At 39.0% G+C, this 19,991-nt stretch overlaps 1 protein-coding gene and 1 long non-coding RNA gene across 3 annotated transcripts in view; one reads left to right on the top strand and one right to left on the bottom strand.

The window, feature by feature from the left end:
• The window catches only part of mxi1 (MAX interactor 1, dimerization protein), a 114,747-nt gene that overhangs the window by 7,549 nt on the left and 87,207 nt on the right, over window positions 1-19,991 (top strand). Inside the window, exons 1-2 of one of the 2 annotated variants that reach the window (XM_003218522.4) lie at window positions 15,586-16,308; window positions 17,179-17,311. In XM_003218522.4, the coding sequence (XP_003218570.1) occupies window positions 16,236-16,308; window positions 17,179-17,311 (206 nt within the window). In that variant the 5' untranslated portion in view covers window positions 15,586-16,235. Of the gene's footprint in view, window positions 1-15,585; window positions 16,309-17,178; window positions 17,312-19,991 lie in introns of those variants that run through there. The other variant, XM_062976268.1, reaches the window with a different exon arrangement.
• The window catches only part of LOC134297775 (uncharacterized), a 71,727-nt gene that overhangs the window by 28,551 nt on the left and 23,185 nt on the right, over window positions 1-19,991 (bottom strand). The window lies entirely within an intron of this gene.

Here is a 19,991-nt window from a genome sequence, read left to right as displayed (position 1 = left end):
AAATAAAAAGGAGGAGGAAGAAAAAACCCATGATTATCATTCTGCTGTTGTTGAAGATTTTAAAAACTGGTTTTAACCTTTAAAAAGAAGGAAAAAAACCTCGCGGCACATTACACCTAAGAAAACCATAACATGCTTTAAATATTTATCAGCCTCACTTTGCTGCTGCCTGTTTATCATTCAGTGCTCAGCTACATCTTTCATTTTGTGATTCCCATACATACGCCATATGTCAGGGCCATTATTCAGCAGGCAAGGGCTTGAGGGCAATATTTGCATTCATTTTATAAAACATAATTAATAATAATCACCATCCACATAATTACGCCATGCAGTATTAACCTCTTGTGCAAGTTAAAAGCCTTGTATGTTTTGTTCTCTTCTGAAAGGGATCCCCAGTTAACAATACACATTTTGTTCGTTGTAACTTCATCCTGTGCAAGTTATGTTTTTGCAAAAGAAAATGGAAGCAATACCAAGCAGCTGAGCTGCAGAGTTCAAGGCTGCATCTAGACTGTAGAATAAATACAATGTGTTGTCAGAGGCTTTCATGGCCGGAATCACTGGGTTGCTGTGAGTTTTTCGGGCTGTATGGCCATGTTCCAGAAACTTTCTTTCCTGACGTTTTGCCAGCATCTATGACAGGCATCCTCAGAGATTGTGAGATATGTTGGAAACTAGGCAAGTGGGGTTTAAATATCTGTGGAATGTCCAGGGTGGGAAAAAGAACACTTGTCTGTCTGAGGCAGGTGTGAATGTTTCAATTGGCCACCTTGATTAGCACTGAATAGCCTTTCACCTTCAAGGTCTGGCTGCTTACTGCCTGGGGGAATCCTTTGTTGGGAGGTGTTAGCTGGCCCTGATTGAGTCATGTCTGGAATTCCTCGGTTTCCAGTGTGTTTTTCTTTGTTTACTGTCCAGATTTTAGAGTTTTTTGTAATACTGGTAGCCAGATTTTGTTCATTTTCATGGTTTCCTCCTTTCTGTTGAAATTGTCCACATGCTTGTCCACAGATATATAAACCCCATTTTCTTAGTTTCCAACTTACCTCACAACCTCAGAGGATGCCCGCCACAGATGTAGGCGAAACATCAGGTTTATTCTGCATCAGTAATACAGGTAAAACGGTCTTATATTATGAAAAGTCAAGGAGATATTCTCTCTCCTTAATGTAGTTTTATAGCCTACAGATTAAGAGACACACAGTTCCTTTTACAGGCACTTTTAGGACCAACTATATATAAAGGAAACATACGAGCTGTGAAAGCTTTTTTACGTAAATAAAACCCAAAAGTGATAACATTCAAATAATAGCCACAAGGAATAGAAGTGGGGGATCTGGGATTAAACTGCATGTCTTTCGGTGCAAACCTATACATTATTATTATTATTATTATTATTATTATTATTATTATTATTTACTTTATTTATACCCTGCTTTCTCCCTGTGGGGACTCAAAGTGCTAACAATTCTACACTTTAGTCATAGTTTAAAAAGTGCAATACAAAAATTTTAAAAACAATAGAGTGTTGATTAAGGTAAAAAACAAATTAAAATATAATAAATACACTTAAAACAGCCTTTAAAACTCATAACCCCTCGCCAAGTAAGATACAGTTATTAAACATCTTTAAAGAGACACTTCTCGCTTCATTTCACAAAAGTCAACACGTGTATCCAAAGTGTGTGTATACACACACACACATATGCATATAGCTGGAACAACACTGTTCTGTGCTGTTCTGTCTTACAAATTAATTTTAAGAACAAACCTACAGAACCTATCTCGTTTATAATTTGGCAACTGCCTGTAGTTACATCCCACTAGGGAACATCTTAAGTGGCTTTATAATGATAGCGCCCTGTACAAAAACAGCAACAACCACAACACCAAATTATCAGAATCTCTCACAGTTATCTGTTTGTTTAACATGAGATGTGATTCTGCTCCATACATTCTGGTGTGTAACAAATATTAGAGGCCTTGTCAAGTGATAAATTTTATCACATTGCCATGTGATGATTTTATTGTTTGTACCACAGAAGATAACACAGGACAAAGGATGCCTCATGGTGAGAGTTGTCTTGGAACAAATTGTATTTTTTATTTTATTTTTCAGCATGATGTTTCAGACCTTAAATTTAAATTTTCTGTACTTTGAAAGATTCAGATATTTGCAGTTATATGACAATAAAACATTAACTGAAGATTTATTGCTTTTGAGTGAAAAATCATTGTAATCCCTCTGGAATTATCCTTCTGCGTGGGAGAAGGGCTCTAGTTGTATAGCTGATCTTCACTAGAAGGTATCAAGTGAGTGTTCCTTCATTGGGTTGCTTTGAGTTTTCCAGGCTGTATGACCATGTTTCGTAAGCATTTTCTCCTGACGTATAACTCACAACCTCTGAGGATGCCTGCCATAGATTTGGGCGAAACATCAGGAGAAATGCTTATGGAACATGGCCTGGAAAACTCACAGCAGCCTAGTGATTCCAGCCATGAAAGCCTTCGACAACACATTGTCCTTTCATTATTTGTTTTTGGCCAGATTACAATGTGTGTATATATATGCACAAATGTACATATGTTCCATAGTTCTTAACTGTTTGTTATAATAAGAGTGAAAAACACAAAGAAAAAAGTACTGTGAATCAAAAGCTGTGGCTGCCGTCTAATGATAGCAGAAGGCCCCCTACTTCTGAAAATGCAAGTCTGTGTCCATGTGTCTGCACACAATCACCAAATTTGAACCAAGTTTTCGTCATGATTTAGGTGCTATGGCTGGGATAATTTGAATCTCAGTATACATTTTACTACAACAGTTGTGGTAGGCGTCTGGTTATAAACCTGTTTATAATTTAATTTTCTCAGGCAGGTAATGCTGAGATGTGGTTTTGCCCGTTCCTTCTACAAACAATCTCTTAAAAGATTTCTCGGTCACCAGTGCTTTAGTGTCGCAGTTTATGGCACTGACTGGATGACAGGTTAGATAGGGCAGATAGAGAGGCACTGCATAAAACATTATGGCATTATACACTACCATTCTCTTCCATTAAGAACATTATAGCCAGAGAGGTGTTTTTGTGTTATGTTTAAAAATAGCGTAAAAATAAAAATAGACGGGCAATAAAATGACATCCAGCCTTGAGTTTTAATAAATATGTACCGAATGGTGATAGTTTTACTTTCCAAATAGATCATTGCTCACATGAAAGCTTAATACTTTTAAAACATGGAGGAATAGGACTAAAAGTATATAGCTGGAAATAATGGATGATTCAATTTGCTACAAAGAAAGCAGAAGAACAGTGGGGGGTGGGGGGGGGGGAACAGGATGATAATGAATAGATGCTGGTGTTGTATGGAAATTTCCATAAAGGCAAGCTAACAAAGCCTAATCTAACATGGCGCTCCCGGTGGGACAGCAGATTACATCGCTGAGCTGCTGAACTTGCTGACCGAAAGGTTGGCAGTTCGAATTCGGGGAGTGGGGCAAGCTTCTGCTGTTAGCCCCAGCTTCTGCCAACCTAGCAGTTCAAAAACATGCAAATGTGAGTAGATCAATAGGTACCGCTTCGGTGGGAAGGTAAAGGCGCTCCATGTAGTCATGCCGGTCACATAACTTTGTAGGCGTCTACGGACAACGCCAGTTCTCTGGCTTAGAAATCGAGATGAGCACCAAGCCCCAGAGTCAGACACAACTAAACTTAATGTCAGGGGAAAATCTTTACCTTTACCAACATGGAAGCATCTTTCATTCTTCACCAAAAACAGACCATAAAACCAGATGTGTTTCTCTGTGCTTCCGTATTTTAGCACATATTCAAGAAATGGGACATCTTAACAATATGATTACTTAGCTATCCATATTTGCTCCTTTTGAATGTCTGCAACATGGACACATTTTTCATAATTCCTCAATCTGCCCACAAATGTCACTTTCAAGGAGTTATTTTTTACATAACGCTTTTATGAAGTGTGTTTAGTCAGTGACATTCTGAAGGTGACATTTCAAAGTCATTACAAAAAATCTTATGGCTGGCCTTTTCCATTGAAGTTCATTGAGTTGACCAAAATACAACTATTTTAAGTGTAGAATTGCAATCAGGAAACGACAGGCAGGGATACAGGGGATAAGGTTAAAATTCGGTGGTCTTCAGTGGTTTGTCATGGTCTGTTAGCCGTTTTTTTGCAGCTTAGGGGGTTACATACAGAATAGCATTGTTTATATTCTTGAAGCAGAAGCTTTTTGCTTTAGTAAACAGATTGTCCAAAAAGGAATTGCAAAAGATTTTGTGGTTGGGTTCACAAAGCTAACAATCAAGTCTGACATTGCTTGTTCCTTTTGTGCTGATGGAAAAGCATAGATAAGATGTATTCCCCCCCCCCCCAAATCTATCCAATGAACAAGAAAAAAAGAGCATTGGGTTATATTATTCTACACACATAGGGATCCCTCAGTTTTAATATTTACCCGACTAGTCCAAAACTGCACTGGAGTCAGTAATTAATTAGGAAACGTATTAACTTTTCATTAGTGATACCTGGTTTATATTTAGGCTCTGGCAAATGCAAACAGAAGGCTGCAGGTCTAGTTCATTCTCCTATTTTCCTAGTAAATAAGTGCTAAAATCTTGAGAATATCACCTGATTTCCCCCTTCCTTTCTTTGCTACCTCTCTTAGGGGGTAATAATAATAATAATAATAATAATAATAATAATAATAATAATAATAGTCTGCATTCAGCATAGCCTAAAGGTTTGGATACCAGATGGCAACCAAAAGCAATCTAAAATGTCTTATTTCAGACCTCACGCTATATAAGCTTCACATGCAATATGGATGAGGATGAGAGTAGACTTGCTTTCCTGAACATCAGGAGTTGGCAAACCTGATTAAGGAGGCAGATAAATGAAGGGCTTTGAGTGAAAGACAACAGGAATGTGTCTGACGCAGAAGAAGAAGGGCAGGCGGAGCAGGGAGGGGCGGCATTATTGTGCCTCCAGAATCCAGATGTCATGTTTAGCTTGCATCATTGACAACCAACATAGAATAAAACTTGAGGCCTGCCTACAAAGATGCTAAGCACTCGCCTAAGTGCGTGGCTTTTTGACATGCCCCCAGGAGCATTTTTGAGAGCCTCGTACCTGTGGGAATCACTATCAGCAAGGACTTGAAGGTTTTAAAAATTAAACTTTGATCATATTTTCCATTTCTGCTTGCTCATGTAATGTGAGAATAGACAGGTTAAAAAGTGTAATTGCTTCTCTCCGTCTCTCAAGATAGTCCCAAAAGATTCCTCGACACATTCCTGTGTAACACCGAGGAATGATATATATGGATGAAGGGTCCCAACAGAAAATGACCACAATATTATTCCCAGGTGGTGTCTAAACACTTTTTAAAGATTAATGTGCCATATGAATAGTAAGTCATAGGAGCCTCTAGTAACACAATGGGTTAAATCCTTGTGCTGGCAGGACTGATGACTTCAAGGCTGGGTTGCTGACCTGAAGGTTGCCAGTTCAAATCCAACCTGGGGAGAGCGTGCATGAGCTCCCTCTATCAGCTTCAGCTTCATGCAGGGACATGAGTGAAGCCTCCCACAAGAATAGTAAAAACATCAAAACATCCGGGCATACCCTGGGTAAGGTCCTTGCAGATGGCCAATTCTCTCACACCAGAAGCAACTTGCAGTTTCTCAAGTCGCTCCTGGCATGAAAAAATATAGTAAGTGTTGATGCAGGTTTCTTTTCTTTTAACAAGACTTTCTTTATGGAAAGTGTTTGGTAGAAGGAACAAGATACATAATGGAAAAAATGAAATAAAATTGGTAGTGGTAATCCAGAATGTGGATTTTTCAGAAAGGATCTTCGAACAGGTTACTGGATCCTGAACAAATTCTGTTTGTGACTCTTTCAAAGAATCTCTGTGGATGTCCCATTACAACAGAACATTTCTTCCATTTTTACTTTCAAAGGAATAATAGCGAAAGTGGTCCCTTATGGCCAATAGTTGTACCAGAAGATCCCCAAAGTCACTTTGTTTCAAACAACTTCCTTTCTTTCCCAAAAGTCCCTTGCCTAAAAGGCAATTAGAAAGTACAGTAGAGTCTCACTTATCCAAGCTAAACAGGCCGGCAGAAGCTTGGATAAGCGAATATCTTGGATAATAAGGAGGGATCAAGGAAAAGCCTATTAAACATTAAATTAGGTTATGATTTTACAAATTAAGCACCAAAATATCATGTTATACAACAAATTTGACAGAAAAAGTAGTTCAATATGCAGTAATGTTATGTTGTAATTACTGTATTTATGAATTTAGCACCAAAATATCACGATATATTGAGAACATTGACTACAAAAATGGCTTGGATAATCCAGAAGCTTGGATAAGCGAGGCTTGGATAAGTGAGACTCTACTGCACTTACTGCTGGGCCCTAGACAGAAGTGATAGGTGGCTGATAGTATGCTTACCTGTATGTTTCTTGTGACATTTAATTGCTGCCCAATAACAAAAGCCCACTGGGTAATTAACTGACATCAAACAGGAAAAACAACTAAATATAAAAACAAATCCATATATTCCACATTAATGCAAAACCAGCAACTGTGGATGCAATCAATACAGCAAAACTGAGCAGCACCAAACATTTCACAGATCTGAAAGCTCCAAAAACACAGAAAGTATTTATAAGTTCTTTCAAACTACAGTTTTAGCACTATTATTTCACTTTAACTGCCATGACAACATGATAAAGAATCCTGGGATTTCAAGTCTGGAGAAGGGCATTTAGTATTCTCAGCCAGAGAGCTCTAGAGCCTCCCTAAACTACAAACCCTATACATTTGTAGAATGTTGTCATGGCAGTTGAAGCAGAATAATAGTGCTATAACAATGTAGCATCATGGTGCCCACAGACCATTGTTGGAAGACAGACTGCAGCCCACTTCTGAGTAAAAATGAACAGGACTGTGTTTTACAAACTTAAGATTAACAAACCTTGGAAAATAAAAATGTTTTCATTTGGCACAAGAAAAAGAAGGAAAGGGTAGTATACTCCACAACCATCACTGAAAAGGCCCTGTTACTATGGTCATCTACAAAAGTACCTGGCATCTACCATCAATGAGGAAATATAAAAGCTAGAATAATAAGTGCCGTATATTCTTTTAGTCCCCACCTTGTTTTTTTTTTTAGTAAACGCATTCGTGCTGGAACAAGTTTTAGAGATCTGCAGTGAGTAATACCTCACCTCTCCAACCGTTCTGATTGGACAGGGACAGACCTTATTAATCCTCGGTCATCCTACTTTTTGAGCTGCTTTAAAAATGTCCCACTTTCTTTTTGTCCCATCTCATTTTTCTTCTTTGTCCTGGCTTGCTTCGATTGCCAAGTTCAAAGTACAAAAGTAGATTGCACTCAATTAGCAACTGATGTTTCTTGGCCACAAATGTCCAGATTTTTATCTGTCAAATTCTAGAGAGTATGAAATGCTTCACGCACCATTAATAGAACACCACAGTTTGGTCATATGCAAATTCTGCCAAGTGAAGTAGTGTTTGTCTCTGGATAGCAATTTATTTTATTGTTTTAAATATGATTATTATATTTCCAGTAGCCAGGGACTGAGGGAAGGTGATAGGTGGATGTATGACCCGCTGAGTAGCAATGGTGGGGGAAGGCTGATATGCAAAAAAGGGGAAACTGCTTAAGATTTGTGGGGCAGAAGCTCAAATTTATCTGCACTATGCCCTATGCTAAGGGGGAGAAATCGCACAGATATTTTGTACATTTGTTTATTACTATATCACTCCTTGTGAGATCACTTCTTTAACCCCTAACAACTCATGGTGCACTATGTTAAAGATGGCAAAAACTGAATGGTAACACTGGGTCCAAAGTTAAAATACAAAAACTATTTCTATTAATACGTAGTCATATTTACAAATGTGCCTGCTGTGACACATTTTCATAATATTTTAATGACTACATCAGAATGCCATTATAGCTTCTTTCCTTTTTCAGGATGAGGACAGCATTTTGTCTAAAGTGCTTCTTGGACTTCCTCATCAAAAGTATTCTTCCTTAATTCAAACCAGGCCCAAGTTATTCTGTTTGGCAAGTTGGGTGTGTTTTTATGAATCAGGTTTCTGTCAGGTAGGTGCCTTCTTAATTTCCAGACACTGTTACAGATAAAAGAGGGCTTGGCTGCTAAAATGTCACTTAATAAGGTATAAACATTCTCTTCCTCAAAAGGTCAGGAAGCAGAACACAACCCACTGATATCTCAAATTCTGAAGGAGATGCAGAACAAAAACATTTAAATCCAAAACTGAGTTTCACATAACACTGCTGCCCTTTACACATTCTTCTTTTTTTCTGATTGAAATAATGCATATTTCTCGAGTGTCCTCTCACTTGATGTTCATTTGAGAACTCCAGTGGTCATACTTAGCTGCTCATCTTGTGATACTAAAGGGTTCTCCATCAATAACCATGAAACTTTTCAATGACATCAATGAGAAATATATTGTTTTCAAGCAAAGGCAAGAAGTACGTAGCCTTCAAAATGTAGTGAACTATAGCTTCAAGCTTTCCTTAGCATTGGCTATGCTGGCTAGAGCTAGTAGAACTTGCAGCCCAACAATATCTGAAAGACCATATGATTGCTGCCCGTGGTTTAAAGGAAATAGAAATGCCACTTGTGATATTTCAAACATCTCCCTAGGGCAGTAATTTTATTAGGCCAAAGAAAAGGTGTCAGAACATGTATGTTTTCAAGATCTCCAGATTTTCTCTGGTGTGATGTTACCAAAATCATATGAGGAAGGGAAGATGAAGAGAAGGGAAAAGAGGTTATGTTAAATTGTGAGGTCTGCATTGTTGATGGTTGTAGAAATAAATAAATAAATAGATAAATAGAAGCTTTACCACAATTTCTGAATCAAGATAAACCCTGCAGTATAATAAAGTGTCATTCAGTAACAGTATCTTTACTTCAATTCAAAAGTTTAAACAGGGCAACAATATATATAATAGTCTTTCTGAATTCACACAGAGAACATAGGGATAAACAGTCCCTTTTAATATGCCTAATTTGCCTTATAAATAATCAGGCTTCAGAGAGTATGGCAGCCATTTCCTCCCTGACCATTTTTAGTCAGCACTCTCCTCCCCCTCCGAGTTGAAAGTGGCAGTTAAAATCGTTTGCCTCATCACCAAGTGAAAGGCAGCAGCCAATGGGAATTCTGGCTCCTGACTGGCTCACCCAATCAGCTGTCGCCACATGCCTTTCCAGTTAACTCATCACATCATGGTGCCTCTTTTACCCTCACATGCATGCATCTTCAGATGGGATGTGGGAGGAAGTTGAAGATTTGCTCTTTCAGATCTGGTGGTTCCAGGTTGCACACTAATTGAAATGGAGCCCGGGGGGGGGGGGGGGGGAGAAACCAATAGCTAGTGATCTAATTTTGCATTATAAAATCCATTTAATAAATGAGACCAGTCTCCACAGGTTCCTTGGTTGGCAGATGACAAGAAGCAATTATACAGTTCATTGTTAGAAGGGAAGAGTGTTTGGGATATCAGAATAGAAACCTTCAAATATCTCCAAAGAAACCTCCCAAACATAATATGCATTACTTAGAAATATTACAACTTTAGGATTTCTTATTTAGTGTGTTAATGAGTTAACAACACTGACTTCCTTAATTCTTGGGAAACTGTTTCCTCACAAAATGGCCCCATTTCTTAGATGGAGGGTCAAACTGAAAAGACAATGATTTACCAAAGAATTGGACTGAGCAAATAAAATTATAAGTTAGCACCGAGAAATATTGCAGTATAGTTTTGCCTATTCCTGACGCTTGTAAAATTTTGCCAATATTTTCCAGCATGTTTGAATTTTTAAAACTTTTTTTATTTACGTATTTCTTGATTTCTTCTCTATAATGTGGCGTGAGCTTCGGAATTCAATAAGACTTAGTTTTAAGTAGATGTGCATAGGATTCCATGGGAAACAACCTGTCTTTCTACGAAAAGGTACTATTAAATGGGACTATTTAGCTTCCCAGTAATTTGGGCAACTGTTGAAGAGAGTCTGGAAAATTTATAACAATAGTTAGTATTTATTTATTTATTTATTTATTTATTTATTTATTTTCTATACCGTTCTTCTCCCCCAGGGGGACCCAGTATTATATGATGGCAATAGGATACTGGAAGTTATGGGGGAAACCAAAGTTTTACAGTAGAGTCTCACTTATCCAACATAAATGGACCGGCAGAACATTGGATAAGCGAAAATCTTGGATAATAAGGAGGGATTAAGAAAAAAGCCTATTAAACATAAAATTACATTATGATTTTACAAATTAAACACTAAAACATCATGTTTAACAACAAATTGACAGAAAAAGCAGTTAAATACACAGTAATGTTATGTAGTAATTACTGTATTTATGAATTTAGCGCCAAAACATTGCAACATTTACTACAAAAACAATAACTACTAAAAGGCAGACTGCGTTGGATAATACAGGACATTGGATAAGTGAAGCTTGGATAAGTGAGACTCTACTGTACTTCAATTTCTGTTGAAGAGCAGTGAGGGTACTTATAATAGAATACACAGATACAGCATGTGGGCTTAGTTACCCATTGCATTATTTTTGCTAATTTTACAACTATGTACATGATAGGATTTACTTGGAAAAGAAACTCTGCACCCAATTCCCAGCATGCCAAAAATAGTGTACTAGTGAGGCGAGGCCATGAAAAGTGGAACTTTCAATCTTCTTCCAATGGAGCATCTTCCCCAAGACCAGGTTAAGATGGTTGGGGTCCTGAAGCAGTTCCAAAAATAGAGAATGTTTTAGCTATTCTGGTAGAAATTAATGCATGAATATTAAAGTGCAAGGTTGATAGAAAGCAGTGCAGGCATCTTCATTTATAACTTACTTTTAAGTCCTTCAGAGACATGAATGGATTGATTCCCATGCCTTTTATTCACTTACTTACGCAACACACAAAATGTTGATAATGGTTACATAAGAAAAGTAAGCCAGCTACGCCTGGATCAATTGCACCAAACAAGCCATTTATAATCTGGTCCTGATTTTGCCACACGTATCTCTGTGTCCTGAAAAGAAAGGCCAATGTTTCCCAACTACAATGAGATCATTTAAGTGAAGACTGTAGTGTTCTGGCCAGTGCTGGAAGTGTGTCAGCAATAAATGTGAATGGCAGCCCCCTTCAGGCCCAAATTACAGAGTGATAAATGTCAATCTGTTTGTTATACTTGTAACCCTGATTTTCCTCAAAGAGATCAGGCAGAAGCCTTGTGCGGGCAACATTTTATAGATATAATGGTGATAATCATATTGAATGGTCCTCTCTCATAAGGTTTGACTTCTGTGTATTGATTTATACTGTCCACATAGATCCCAATGCACACAGATTCCAACCATATGATATACACTGTGAAAATGGGGAGGGATTTTGTACTTGGAAAGTTTTTACATACATAGACATTTCTTTCCATGCATGTCAACTGAGCAACTTTTATGATGTAGGACCAGTAGATACCTTTTCCCTCATAAGAATTATATGCACAGTGCTACAGTAGTTCTTGTTTGATTCTCAACTGGCCTCTCAAGCTTGGTTAATTCCAGTATTGTTAATTTAAGTACTAGTATTTATTATGTCCTTACCTTCTATGCACTTTAATTTAACATTTTATTCTTGTATTGGTGCTTTGGTTGACTGATTTTTTAACTGTTATAATATTCTCGTTTTATATTGCATTACTGTTTTTATCTTATCATATTGTGAATTGTGTTTATGTTGTTGTTTATTTTGTTCAATTATGTTGTTCGGGCTTCTGCCCCATGTAAACAGTCCTGAGTCCCTGCGGGGAGATGGTGGAGGGGTATAAATAAAGTTTTATTATTATTATTATTATTATTATTATTATTATTATTAGTAGTAGTAGTAGTAGTAGTAGTAGTAGTAGTACTGTTCATAGTTTATGGTCTAACATATACCTGATAGCACCTGAAAATCCAAAAAAATACATAGTTAAGTGCTACTCAAATTGATGATGGGACCCATAATAATGTTCAGGCCACAGGCTGCCAGTTTGTTTCCAGGAAGGAATGAAAAAGTTATAGCCAAAGGGCAGAAATTATGGAACTTCTCTCTGTTACATTAGCAAAATAATAAAAAATGCTGTCATCCCATATTTAATAGCCAGAAATGTATTTATAAGGGAAATTCCCTCCCAAATAAGAATTCTGTCTGAACAACTAACATTTCCTTTTAGTCCCCAGATTTTTAGCATTGCAAATATTGAAACATTTAAAAATTATTCAAACCTAGGATGTTTCTATTTACAGTATTCACACTCCTTTGGTAATTTTGCTTCTTTTCTTTCAGCACCTAACCTTGCTTTCTAAATGCTCAGCAGAAATTTTAATTGTTGTCAATTTCTGAAATTCAAGCATCGAAGAAAAATTTCATTAGATGCAGAATATTTTAAGGTAGAAGTGCCTTCATTCTTCCCACATTCCATAGGTAACTGTTTCCAACCATTAACATTACATATTTTTACTTCTATTGTCCTTATAGTCAAGGTGCCACCTAAAATGAATCTTCAACTTTGTTGGTATAAGAAAAACCAACATTTTCCTTAGCTTTAATTTTGACTACAGGTAAAAGAAAATAGCTGATAGCTTTTATATTCAACACTTTCATCTTTATCTCTATACAATTTGAAACAGCAACAAGTATGTCATTATTTAATTACAGGTGAAATCTGGTATACATTTGCCTGGGAATAAGATACTTTAAACATAGATCTTGCTTTTGAGTAAATATGTATCGGGTTGTGATGCACATCTCTAGTCTATCTTTAGCTATTAGCAATTGCAGATATTGGCTTTGTATCATCTGTCCTTCCTCTACTGTAACTCTTTGTGAGGCATTTAAAAAATGTAGTATCTGGTTTGCTGAAAAGTCCTGATAAAATCAAGAGGTTGCTAATTTCTTTGTGGTTTTTCACTTGGTCCTAATAAAATATACTTCTACTGTTGCTTTTGTATTTTGTTGTGTTTTAGCGGCAGCCCTTGTCCCACATGTTAGAATTCTGAGAACTACATTTCACACTGACATTCCCGGCCCAAACGTATTTTCTCTGAAGTATGTCCAATTGATTTTGATAGAATTGGCTTTCAAGGTAAACATGCTGAAGGCTGCAGCCTTCTTATATTTCCAGTTGATGATGCAGTTTTTTAATATCTGAAAAGTTTCTTTGCTTTAAGTACACATTCTGGAAATACAGCCACCGGGTGGGTGATGGAGATGAATCACTTGTGGGTTGCCCCTGCTTTCCTACTGGTGCTTCTTATGAAATTTTAGCCACCAATCAGTCTAATCTCCAGTCAAAAAGAAAATATTTGATAAGGCTTTAGATAACACCAAGAAGCAACAAACCCCTAAGAGGTCAGTGTGTCTATCCATCTGTCTTAGAGTTCATAAGTAGCAAGGAAATGCCTCATTCTTCACAGTGAGATTTTCATTCAGACAGCTAAATGAGCATTCAGACAGCTAAATGACAGCTAAATGTCTTTTAAACTGTGGATCCTGACCCCAAATGCCATCCCCTTAGCTCAATTTTAGTGTCCCCAAATTTTTGGCAAGAGTGAAATTTTCCTGAACATCATCTAGTACAGTGGTTCTCAACCTGGGGTCCCCAGGTGTTTTTGGCCTACAGCTCCCAGAAACCCCAGCCAGTTTACCAGCGGTTAGGATTTCTGGGAGTTGAAGGCCGAAACATCTGGGGGACACACAGGTTGAGAACCACTGATCTAGTGGCTGTTTTAGACTTTTACATGAATCTGTTTTGCAGTGTTTACAGTGGACTCTGCAGAAAATGCTTCAGCTGTACTTCATTTAAAAAAGGGAAACAAGCCTATTGAGCAAGCCTTGAGAATGCTGATTTGTTATCAGTAAATGTTTGGTTTTTATACTCATTTTATGTACTTATACACCCGGGGTCACAAGTGGATAAGTTTGAGAAGCCCTGCTCTAGATATCACTGTCTCCAGAAGCTGAGATTTGGCAGTGCTGGTTCTGAATATACTTGACCTTTTGCTTTTAACACCACCTAGAATGGATTAACAACAAACATCCTACCCGACCAGCTGTCTCACTACTATTGTGTTTTATTTAGCAGCACTGCTGCACTGCACACACAAAATATGACATGCAGGACCACTATGTCAGGATACAGTGGGCCCAATGGTGTAGTAAAATGGTATCCCTTATAAAGAGAAATCAAGCCCTTTTTTGGGGGGGGGGGGGTTGAAGGGGAAAGATGTTTTCAAACCTTGGATAGTTGAATCCATGGATGTAGAATCCATGCATACAGAGGACCAACTGCACATGGATTTCACTTGGAAATTAAGGCCTGGACAGATCTTGTGGAACTTAATATGTATTAAGTGGAATTGTAGCAACTGTTTCCTCTCTATTGGCTTGTTTCTTTTAATCGATTCTTTTTTGCTTTTTAAATAACATGGTTACAATTAACTGTCATTTTGTATACAAAGAAACCATGTTGTAAATAAAATAAAATAAATTCGTAAATAAAATAATTGCTACATAACGTTACCGTGTATTGAACTGCTTTTTCTATCGATTTGTTGTAAAACATGATGTTTTAGTGCTTAGTTTGTAAAATCATATAAGGTAATTTGATGTTTAATAGGCTTTTCCTTAATCCCTCCTTATTAGCCAACATTTTTGCTTATCCAACATTCTGCTGGCCTGTTTACGTTGGATAAATGAGATTCTAGTGTGTGTGTGTGTGTGTATATATATATATATGCATCTGCTCATATCCTGCTGTTATATCTTGATCATATATATGTGTGCGTGCATGCATGTATAAGCATCTTACTTATATCTTGCTCCAGTATCGATACCTTGCTATACACACACATACATACATATATGTATGTGCAAACAGTCCCCAACTTACAAATAACGCAGTTTTACAAATGGATGTGGGACAACAGGAACTGAGAGAAATCTACCCCTCCTATATATGTGTGTTTGTGTGTACACATCTTATATATTGCTCCAAAATATGTATCTTGCAGATGTGTGTGTATGCGCACATACACACACTAAGCATCTGTTCCATTATATCTTGCTCGTATATGTGTTTGTACACATCTTATTTGCTCCAATATATATATCTTGCATATGTGTGTATACACATGCATATACACATTCATCAGTGCATTGGTAGCATACATAGAGAGAGAGCGATCATAAAGAAAAGCAATGCAAACAGGCGCCTTGCTCCCTTAGCAGCCTCCGCCCTCCAGCACCCAAACCCCATCCCGTCCAAGTGGCGGAGCGTCCATCCACTTCCCCAGAATGCAACGCCGGCTGTTTTCCTTCCTTGCACGCGCTCAGCACTCCAAAAACTACATTTCCCAAGCGCCGCCGGGGCAGAGTCTCGTGTGCCTCTGTGTCCCTCCCCCTCCCCTCCCTTCCCCATGATTTCTAAGCAGAGGTAAACAAACTGTGAAAGAGGCAGGGACCGACAGGATCTGCTGCTGCTGCAGGAGGCGGAGGGAAAGAGAGAGAAAAAGAAAGAAAGCGGACAGATCCCGGGACAAAAACAAGGGAGAAAGACATTGATAGAGATCTGGGACCATGGAGAGCAGGGCAGCCTTGAAGTGGAGAGGAAAGGTGTAGGGTCAGGAGAGGAAAAGGGCTGCAAGGGGGAAAAATGCAGGGTTAATGTGAAAGGGAGGGCGGGGGGCAAGATCAGGGAGAAAGGTTGGGGTATAAAAAAGGGGCAAAGAAGATCAATGGCAAGTTAAAGAGAGAGAATATCAGGAGGAAGGGGTCTGGGGGCAGGACAGAAGAAACAAGTCCTTTAGAGGCAGCCTCTGGTGGTAGGAAGGAGTTGAGGCTCTGCAGGAGTTGCATGGTGGTGCCCCTCCAAGACCTCTTTCCCTGATGAACTTCTAGGAAGCAGTCATAGAGGCAGCCTCCAGTTCTTGCCTGCCCCCCTCCTCTGACTTGTGAAGAGGCCAGTGGTAGGGCAAGGAAGGGAGAGGCAAAGCTCCTGCCCCTTCCAGTGCCCAAGAGGAGGGTTGTTCCTGCTCTTTGGGGTGGCAGGGAGCCCCATCCGCCTCCAGGGCTATGGAGCGGGTGGAGATGATCAACATCCAGCGCCTTCTGGAGGCTGCTGAGTACCTGGAGCGCAGAGAGAGAGGTAACTGGGGGCAGGAGGGACCTGGGACCCAAGGGACCCCTCCCCATGGAAATCGGGGAGGGCAACTTGTTCTTTATGGGAAGGAGAGGTTGGGCGAGGGACGAAAAATGGGTGCCAGGAGGTGCAAAGGGTGCATCTACACCAGAACATAGGCAAACGTGGGCCCTCCAGGTGTTTTGGACTTCAACTCCCACAATTCCTAACAGCCAGCAGGCTGTTAGGAATTGTGGGAGTTGAAGTCCAAAACACCTGGAGGGCTCAAGTTTACTCATGTCTGATCTACACAGTAGAACAAATGCAGCTTGGCATCACTTGAATTGCTGTGGCTTAATGCTATGGAATCCTAGAGGTTGTAGTTTTTGGAGGTCTTTAGCCTTCTCTACCAAAGAGTTCTGGTGTCTCTGGTTCCATAGTCATGGGAATTAAAGTGCCATTGAACAGCATTCATTCTACAGTGGAGATGTATCCATATGTGACAGATCAACCTTCCACATCTCCCTTGATGCATCCCAGATGTAGCAGTCCTCTTGGGCCTATGGAATGGGGATGCTAGGAATGCTAGTCAACAAAGATAGAAGGCCTTGGGTGCAGTAGATCAACTGTGTGTTGAAATCTCTTTCCAGTGTTCTTGGTCCCTCTCTGGCCACTTGATATTAAACTACACATCTTTTTAATGGAAACCCCTCTTGACAGGCAATGTGTCCATAATACATGAGTTCTTGTTTTTGTTTTCGTGGTTGTCTTAAACCCAGAGAACTCTTTGAGGGTTATTTGAGCATTTCTCCAAGCCTGTGTGTCCTTGGGACTTCCAATTTGCTTCCCTGTTGACTTATTTTTTTCTCTCTTCCTGTTTACTGATGATTTCTGCAGAATGCGAACATGGCTATGCCTCAACCTTCCCTTCCATGCCGACCCTTGGACTGCAGGACCCAAAGCCACCGCAGAGGCTGAGCCGAGCAAGGAAGCATAGCAGTGGAGGAAGCAGTACGGGCACTGCTAACAGGTACAGCCCTCAGGGAGTCCAAAAGGGAGCTTGGGAGGCCATAAAGGAGAGAATGAGCCAAGTTCTTCATTCGCCCATTGGGTACGATAGGCGATGTTTTACTTGGCATATTTGCTGAAAAGTTCGTTTCCTTTTCCTTCGCAGTCTCACTTCCTCTTGGCCCTTGATAATCTGCAGCCTTGTGCCTTTTAATAGATGTCTCCAACATGCGATTGAGGGAGCTGGCTCTTTAAATCTAGCAGAGCCAGCTTGCTAGCTGGATATGTAATGCCTAGCCTTCTGCAGGTTGCCTGTGCCATGCTCCTTTTTATGTAACTTTCATCATTCATTCTCATGGAAAGCTTTTCTAAATAAGGACATTTTTTCTCTAGGGGCATTACATTGATTTTGACCCCGATTCTATGCATGTTTACTCGGGAATCAGTCTTTAATGCAATCATTTGAGCTTCCTTTCAGGTAAGTATGTTAGGAACACAGTTACAATATTTCCAGTTCCAGACAGCATACAGATCTAAGATTCAGGATCTAGTTGAATACCACCAAAAGACTGTGAGCTTCTTGTGTTATTTTTACAATATGTTACTTTTGTGTAGCATTGTTATAACTGTCTGTTTGGTACATTACCTTGACTGTTGATGTGCCACAGAGACTCAAACTATATTACCAGCATGGGAATGGGTTGCCAAGTGGTAAAACTCTGCCTTCCTTTGTTTGTATAACATCTCCTGTGCAGTTGTGATACCAGGCTAGTGGAGTGATTGGCAGAACGTAAATAGAGCCATGAATAACAGGACACTGCAGCATTCTGTAGGATCGAAGTCATATTTTGTAGCCCAGTAGGCCACATTCATAATTTCATTTTCAATACTGATATTTTCCCCAAAATAAAATTATACTAGTGATCTTTACTGAAGATGGATCCACAGTAAAGATTACTAGAATAATCTTTGTATGATTCAAGCATGTGCCACCCCTAACCACATGCACCCCAGAGAGTGTGACAGTCAAGTCACTACATCTTAAAATGTATGTGTGTGCTGAAAGAGTATTGCACTAAGGTTAACTGTTGTGTGCCTTCAAGTAATTTCTGACTTTTGAAAAGCTTATCACGTTAGTGTGTATGCTTGTGTGCCAGATTTGTTCAGAGAGGGCTTGCATGGCTTTTACTGAATCAGAGAGGTTATGATTTCTCCAAAATCACTCAGTGGGTTTCTACCAAGCATTTGAACCTTGGCCTCCAGGGTCCTGGTCTTAAGTCCCAAACCACTACAATTACATTGCCTTTTTTCTTCTTCTTTGTTGCACCTCAGTCTTATCAGAACCAAGCGATGCCTTCACAAGTAGCTACAACATTGTGTGTTTCTTGTATGGATACCAATCTAATTGAATGCCCTGACACACTAAACAGAACATACAGATTTTGTCAATTTTTTGCCAATTTCCCTCCAAAATTCATGCTATTTCTACCTGAGCTTTTGACTTAAATGCTTCAGTGGGGTGGGAACATGCAAGCTTAGTGCCTTAATCTAAATATTATGCATAGGAATGTAAACAGAATAAAGTAGATTCGGGATTGTGATGGAAAGAGCAGAAGCTAAGACTGGAAGGAATCATGAACAAAAGGAAAGCTGTGATTTCATGTCAAAGGAAGAGGATATGTTAAAATGAAAAATCTGAAGAGTTAGGAGTGTAGGTGATTCGAATTCTGACTCCCAACAGCCCAGTTCTATGCATGCACCTATAAAAGTCAGTCCTTTAAATGCACTGAAATAGATTCCTGAGTAAATACAGAATTGCAGCCTCAATTCCTTTGGTGCCATGCAATGATTTGTAAGTAAAATTTTGCACAGAGTCTATCGACATAAAGTGTTGACAAGAAGATTCTGAAGTGGCAGAATCTACATCATTCTGGTGTCATATTGGGGTTGTTTATATTACCTGCCAAGGCTGAGTTTATTGTCCAAACAGTTTTGTTTAGAAGAAAACCTCACTGTACTTGTGTGTGTGCATGTGTCTTAATGCTTGATACAGACGTGTGTAAACATATGAAGAAGGCTGAACTGAGAATAAACCATTCAGTCAACCTTTGTAGTCTTCATTTGTTTCTTTCCGAATCTCTGTTATGGCCCGAATCATATATTTTTTAAAGTACATATTGTATTTTGGTTTAAGCAAAAGGGCTTTTACGTTGAGGATGGCTGGAGTTGGCACAGTTATTATTTCCTTGCTTCTGTGTTATTTCAGGATAAATGTTTCATTTGGCACCATTTTGCTTGCCTGCTATGAAGGAGTTGTCTTCCTTCTATGTTTACGTCTTCACTGGACCAATTGGGAAGTTATGTATTGTCTTTTAACATTATTTTCAACGCTGCTTGGTTTCTTTTCCCATCCTTGTCCTTTTACCAATCACAGGCTAACGGCAATTTTTGAGTATCATAGCACTCCCAGCATGGAAACCTGTACTTGTTCTGAAATGTCATAAAAGAACTGTAAACTGGACAGACATAAACTGGGTCTCTTCTGCTATTTGTACTGTGCCATTTATAATATATCACAATTGCAATATATTCACTATTTCTTTTAGCCTTGATGTTGTTTGAGTCTCTGCCAATATGCCCACATAGACTGGAAGGTGAGGAATATTATCCCCAAAATCCCTTGATCTTCCAGCATGATGTGG

The sequence above is a fragment of the Anolis carolinensis genome, chromosome 3 (genome assembly GCF_035594765.1).
Source record: "Anolis carolinensis isolate JA03-04 chromosome 3, rAnoCar3.1.pri, whole genome shotgun sequence".
In the NCBI taxonomy this organism is placed as follows: domain Eukaryota; kingdom Metazoa; phylum Chordata; class Lepidosauria; order Squamata; family Dactyloidae; genus Anolis; species Anolis carolinensis.
This window is presented reverse-complemented; position numbering and strand designations above follow the sequence as displayed.